Source organism: Pelobates fuscus, chromosome 4 (genome assembly GCF_036172605.1).
Source record: "Pelobates fuscus isolate aPelFus1 chromosome 4, aPelFus1.pri, whole genome shotgun sequence".
Lineage (NCBI taxonomy): Eukaryota > Metazoa > Chordata > Amphibia > Anura > Pelobatidae > Pelobates > Pelobates fuscus.
The window spans coordinates 46,256,154-46,262,819 of record NC_086320.1 but is presented as its reverse complement, the minus strand read 5'-3'; the positions used below and the strand labels follow the sequence as shown (position 1 = coordinate 46,262,819).

General features: G+C 32.9%; 1 protein-coding gene across 1 annotated transcript in view; it reads right to left on the bottom strand.

Moving 5' to 3' along the window:
• Positions 1-381: 381 nt before the first annotated feature.
• The window catches only part of CSMD3 (CUB and Sushi multiple domains 3), a 1,213,223-nt gene continuing 1,206,938 nt past the window's right edge, over positions 382-6,666 (bottom strand). The window contains exons 69-72 of the mRNA XM_063451130.1: positions 5,693-5,793; positions 4,658-4,745; positions 2,793-2,925; positions 382-886 (exon numbers count right to left, since the gene is read on the bottom strand). Coding sequence (XP_063307200.1) covers positions 727-886; positions 2,793-2,925; positions 4,658-4,745; positions 5,693-5,793 — 482 coding nt within the window. The 3' untranslated portion in view covers positions 382-726. The remainder of the gene's footprint in view (positions 887-2,792; positions 2,926-4,657; positions 4,746-5,692; positions 5,794-6,666) is intronic.

Here is a 6,666-nt window from a genome sequence, read left to right as displayed (position 1 = left end):
GGCCTTGAGGACTAGTTTGAGAAACACTGGCCTTCAGAAATCTTCAAACGTATTTTGACAATGGTCATCGTTAGAGAGTGCTTTTTATTGTTGTCCATAAGCTGCAGATTCCATCCTGGAATACCTTCTCATGATTACTGAATGGACAACTTGCTAGCAAACAATATATCTCACATAATTCATCTGTGGTGAATAAGCTGATATCAACAAAAAAAAAATACACCTGTTCTCATTTTGATTTTCGTTTAAGTTGTAGACAAAATATAAAATTCAAATTAACAGGGGCTCATTTTTATCATGATGTCAAAGAAGAAAATAAAACAATATACCTATAATTAAACATATTGTCTTCAGTAAATATAGTATTTTGCTACCATATATCTTTTTTCCCAGATCTTCTAATATAGTTTATAAAGCACAGTAAATACTGATAGTGGATGCTCCTCCAATATATGCAAATAAATTTAGAGTTTTGAATAATCTCCTTTTTAAAAAAAAGAAAATAAACTGTAATTAATCACTCATAGAGTGCAAAAGAGTTGCTGGAAACTCCTCATGCTCCACATGAAGAATAGATTAAGTCTTGTTAAAACTCTCTTCGTCTCTTCTTCAGGAAATTTGTGACTTCATGTGTTCTTAAAAATGTGCTTTGATTATGACAGTGAACTAAATAGTGCACTGATTTTTGCCTCAATTTCCTGGTTTCAGAGTCAGAGTAATCCAGCATTATACCATTGTGCACACAGTGTTCAAGTTGGGGTCAAATCGTACAGCTTTTCCTTCCACCGACTTTGCATTAGTGTCATACATTGGGTTTTCAAACGCTGCTTGCCCATTATTGTTTTCATGAACAGAACATCCGGTATATTGAGTTTTCGGAGCAGTCCTGTGAGAAACATAGAAAATCGTCTGTTACACAATAACCTAGAATTTATTATTTTTGTTAACATCGACAGTTACACGAAAATTGTTTCTGTGGCACCTTATAATGAACTTCCATTTCTATTAATAGCCTAAGACATTGGTTTGTGGGTGAACAATTACATCTGTATAATTTTATTAAACATGTCACAGTGCAGAAATACAATATTATTTCACCATGATGTGTCTAGACTGCTACATCTGTATAGAGCTGTAAAACAAGCACATTAGGCATTTGCCTAGATTGCATCAACTAACCTGGCACTTTATTCTAGCTATGTAGTGCCAATATGTGCTCTAAGCTATAAAGGTTAGCACTATTTCACATGTAGTAATGGGTCCAGTGAGGGTTATATAATATGGTATATTGACAAAGTTAACTGACTGTTAAAGGAAAGTTTGTTAAAAGGAATTTTTGGCTCAATATGTTTGCTTGGAACTGGTCTATATTTGTTATTTCAATAACAGCCTCGTGGAGGAAAGACAATACCATAAGATGAGATCATTTGAAAAGAAATTGACTACAACTAACTTAAAGCTTTCTTAGCATTGATTTTCAGTCTAGCTTTACTCTTGGACAACCCCCTAAAAAAATTTTTTTCTAGAAAATGCCAAGCAAATAAAACAGTGGATGAATAAAAAACTGAGATCCCGACTATATCACATAAGGGCATGTTGAAGTAGGTGTTTGTATTACAAATGTTAGATTTCAGTTGACCCTTTACCAACGTTTACAAACATAACAGAGAGCAAATACAAGAAAATCCAAACTTTTAGACATTACGTAAGAATGGTTTATTTTAATGTGTGCAGCTATATGCAAACTGATGATATATTAAGGTAGCATTGTGTAGTGTCCGCATACTGGTTTATTTATTAAATTGAGGTGAAATAAAATGAAAACAAACAAGAAAATATAAAGCTACATTTCTCACACTGTGAACTCCCAGATGTTGTTAAGTCACAACACCCACAATTCAGTGAATTGAAGTGGTCATGGTGCTTAGAGTCTGTACAGCATTTTAGTATTAAACTATGCACATGCAGTGTTTAACTCGGTTGTTGTTGATGATGTAACTATACCTCCGGAAGAGTCATTAGAACATCATTAGCCAGCTCATAATAAGAGTTCCAGACTGGTTAATAACAGTTATGTGCACATAGAACATTCTGCATGCATAGTGCGCTGGTCACAGGTAACCAACTGGCACGACACGGCTCCCTCTTCCTAATTCCTTGGCTCAGCCTGACATTCTCCTACACCCTCACCCCTCCCTCTGACATCAGCAGAGAAGGGTTAGACTGCAAGGAGAACTTGGGCTCGGCACTGAAACTCTTAAAATACTGCTTTTTGGTAAGAGTAACCTTTTTAACAAAATTGGAAGTTGTAGTTCATCAACATCTACAATGATGGGGTGGGAGCTTGACTAATCTGCATTAGGCCATACTAACAGATAATGGAATACAGATGAGGCCAATAATCCGATTTATACATTTTTCAAATTGAATGTAATAATTAATAAACCCCATACTGAATATTCTTGTTTATGGCAACTGATAACTTTAATAAAAAAATGACACAGTAAGCAATGTAACCTCTACTGTAAAACCCTTATTGAAGTTTTATTATAATTCTGCTTTCTGTATCACTTACTCTTCTGGTAAAGACATATCTTCTAATGCTATATTTAAGATTGTTATTGTTTGTTTTTTTAGTATATCATCATGTCCGTGTACTTTATTGTCTAAACTTTCTTCTCAAACGTTGGTGAATCTCTTTTATTGAAATTGACTGCTCCTATCATATCTACTCTGTGTTGTCTTTCCACAACATATTTCATATTATTATACAGCTGTGTAGGGTACCTTACCTTTGTTTGTAAAGATAAAATCCAAAGCCTGCAAATATTAGAGCAAAAAAAGGCACCAGGATAGCAATCGCAACAGAGCTACTATTTGTTCCTAGCGTTTGATTTGTAGAGTTCTCATCTGACACATTCATTCCTGGTAAAGGAAATAAAAAACAATCAGGAAATATACTTTCTGGATAAAATACATATATATATATATATATATATATATATATATAAAAGTTTTTTAAACAGAAATCGCATTTTATATAAGTAAGTTTTACAAATGTCCTTTATACTTCACACAGAATATCTATTATTTGAAAAAAAAATAGCCAGATTTGCAGACACATTTTTTTGATATACCATTGTCTTTAATGTATCTATTTAAATCATTTTCTCAAGAAAAATACATTGACCTAATGTTGGTGCTTATTTTTCAAAATATTCTATAATGAGGTCCATGGGATTTTATCAACAGTGAGTAAAAGTAACTGGAGAAGTAAAATAAAAGATTTAGCCCCAAATGACAAATGACTAGAACATGCTCAATATAGCCGATACAACATTTTTAAAGCTGGGTGTCAGGTTACATGACTCTGTTTATTGAATAGCATGTCTGCAAATGCATATGCAACTTAACAAGTACAATGTATACACATTTATATACACATTTGATTCCATCTTATGCCCTCAACAAAATCTAGCAGTAATGTGTAAAATATTTGAGTCTTTCTGGGATGGTATACACTGCATATCCCAATAGAGAAATAGATGAAAACAATTTATAGTTTAATAATTTCTCTTTTTAATGAAATGACAATTTCACTAGTTTATTTGCCCAGAATTTCACAAGGGAACATGATATTTTTACTGTGCTAGTGAATAATTAGATTGTAAATATGAAGCTTCTGTTTATAGTAAATCTATAAAAATAAACAGGTGTTTTTCTTTACTGTAGGCAAGATCGCTTTCTATAACACCGACACAAATTGGTAAGCAGAGCCAACCATGAATCATTTATTATGTGAACTCAGTCTAAAAGACAGTTTGCCTATATTGCGAGTGTTATACTGTATATTTTTTTTAAATACAAATCACCACATAAGGGAACATTCTGTAGAAACAACATAGAATGATTTGATTTTGTTTAAGGTATTCCATCAGAATAATTAAATATCTCTGTCCTTGTTCTGGATCTTTTGGTAAACAGTAGACTTGTGTATTTGGTTTCAAATGAATTGCTATTCTTCCAAATTTGGGGTGATCGGCCTTTAATCTGAAATTCCAAAGTCTGAAACACTATATGGACATTTGCAAAAAAATAAAAAATAAATAAAATAAACAATGAAATGGACAATGGATGAAACGGTTTCGTTTATTTCGTGATTTGGAATTCCATCCATGTTTTATTGTATTGTATATTAAATAAATAATAGATATGTATTAATAGATTTTTTTTTAGTATAACATTTAGATTTATATATTTAATGCATCTCTAAAATCAAGATGGTGCAATAACCTGCATGTGGACTCCAAATTATATACATAGTATTTATATTTTCCAGTACACTGATTGACAATTTTTCACACCATTTTGGTCTTTCCTTTAACAATAGCACAGACAAAATTAATCTGAAGCAAAATACCACATAGCCGAAACACAAACTTGTTCTTTTCATATGAATTCACTTGGACGAACCAATTTGTTTCTTTGCACAAGCCTAGTAAGCAGTTAAGTGCTCAGCTTTTTGCTTCCATGACATTTCATGAACCAACCTTTTCAATGAATTGGTTGGCGCTGAGTGTTTCATTTTGTAGATTAATTAGTTTTGCTTGACTATGAGAACTACAAAATCATAAACGGTGAAATAATAATTATGTACCTATACTTCTAAGTCCAAACTGTCCATAATCCTTCCCATGGATGGAGCCTTGAAACACATATGTGTACCCATCAGGTTCTGCTGATACCTGTAAAACAAAATTGTTTAATTAGACATGCAAAGATAAAGAATATTTCCTCTTTTTTGTCCTTTGGTGTCATTTATTCCAAAGTATAGGAAAAAGCTAATCTTTTGTGTGTTCTGATTAGAGCAATGCTGAGAATGCCAATCTATTACTCAGTAATCTCAGTGTAAAACCTTATAGGCTACACCTGTCCAGGTGTTACATTATCTGTTATATATGGAAGGATTTGGTACAATGTACAATAATATATGAATTTTGAGGTATTATATGAATATGAATGATATATTAATTTCGAGGTTTAAGATAAACAGATCTAACAGTTACTGAATTAACATGTAATGGCCCATACCAATTATACATCAAATTAAAATAAAGGATGTTTTCAGGTGACACTTTGTTTTATTTTTCAGGTTTACAGGTTTACTGATTTTTGGTTGATAGTTCACAGAATGGTATGTTGGTTGGCATTATGCTAACTCCATACTTCTTATATAATTAATCATTACACACTTAGTCTACTGGCACATTTAATTTATTTTATACATAGCACCTTTCCTTTTGTGTCTCTCTAATCTTTGGTAGCAGCACTAGAAAGATGCTATAGTTTGTGTCTGGAGGCTGATCATCTCTCACAGACATCAGCATTAGCGTTTATAGTTATAATTGCTATCAGTAATTTTAATTAGAACTGCTGCCTGGATCAATAGAAAATGTGATCTGCAAGAAAACATTAAATTACGAAGAAGCACAGATGCTTGTGTGTGTGTTTTGTTTTTCTTTTAATATATCATCCTCAAAGGTTAGCACATTTAAACAGAGTGTTTAATTTAACCCACCGAGTGCCAGCGGTGTGACTAATACATAGATTTATTTTTATCTCTTAGATGCATCTCTGGCACTTGAATGGTTAAATGTTAACCCTTTGTTCAGTTAGTTTGGTGTATACTTACAAAACCATCCATTGCCCACTTGTCATCCTTCACCTTGTTTGTTGAGGACTTTATTGAAAATATATGCAGTATCAAGCGTGCTTCTTGACTCTTATAAACACCTGCATAGACAATAAAATATTTGTGTGAACCATAAGTAAAATATAGAGTTTAGAAACCATATACACTATGACATCATATATCCTTATATGTGTTTTTAAAGTAACCCTCTTAGGGTAACTAGTCAAACTATTTGCAAATGATTTTGTAACTTACTTGGGGTCCACCAGGCACCAGTTATGGCTTCCAGAAGAGCCAGAAGCTTATTTGTGGAGCACCCTATAGGTGGTTATGATGGTTGGGTGTGTCTTTAATTAGGGATAAAAAAACATACAAGCTTAACATATTCCTAACTTAGAGTGTATTATACTTGAGAATATATTAGATAAAAATAGGGAATACATAAATATGTTAAAGTAAAACCTTCCTGTTTGTCAGGTACTAAGGTCCTGTTTATTCTTATTGTATTTATGTGTGTATAAATAATAGACCATTTTTAAAGGTACAGTGTAATTACTAAACAACTTTTGCTTTATTAAGCAGTTTTGGTGTATAGATCATGCCACTGCAGTCTCATTGCTCAGTAGTTCTCTGCCATTTAGGAGTTACATTACTTTGTTTATACAGTCCTAGTCACACCTCCCTGTATGTAAGTTATGCAGCCTTCCAAACACTTCCCATAAAGTGAGATCTTAAGTTTACACTTTTTGCATTGCAGAATCGTATTAGCGTAATAGTTCATATATTGCTAGACATTGCAGGAGCCTCCTGTGTGTGATTAAAGTTCAGATCAGGAGATACAAACATCTAAAGCAAGTTAACATCATTTTTTAATGCTGGCTGTGTGAGTCACAAGCCAGTGGAGTTGTGGTTAGGGCTGCAAAAAATAGACATAAAAGTGAGACAGATGCATGATCTATACACTAAAACTGCTT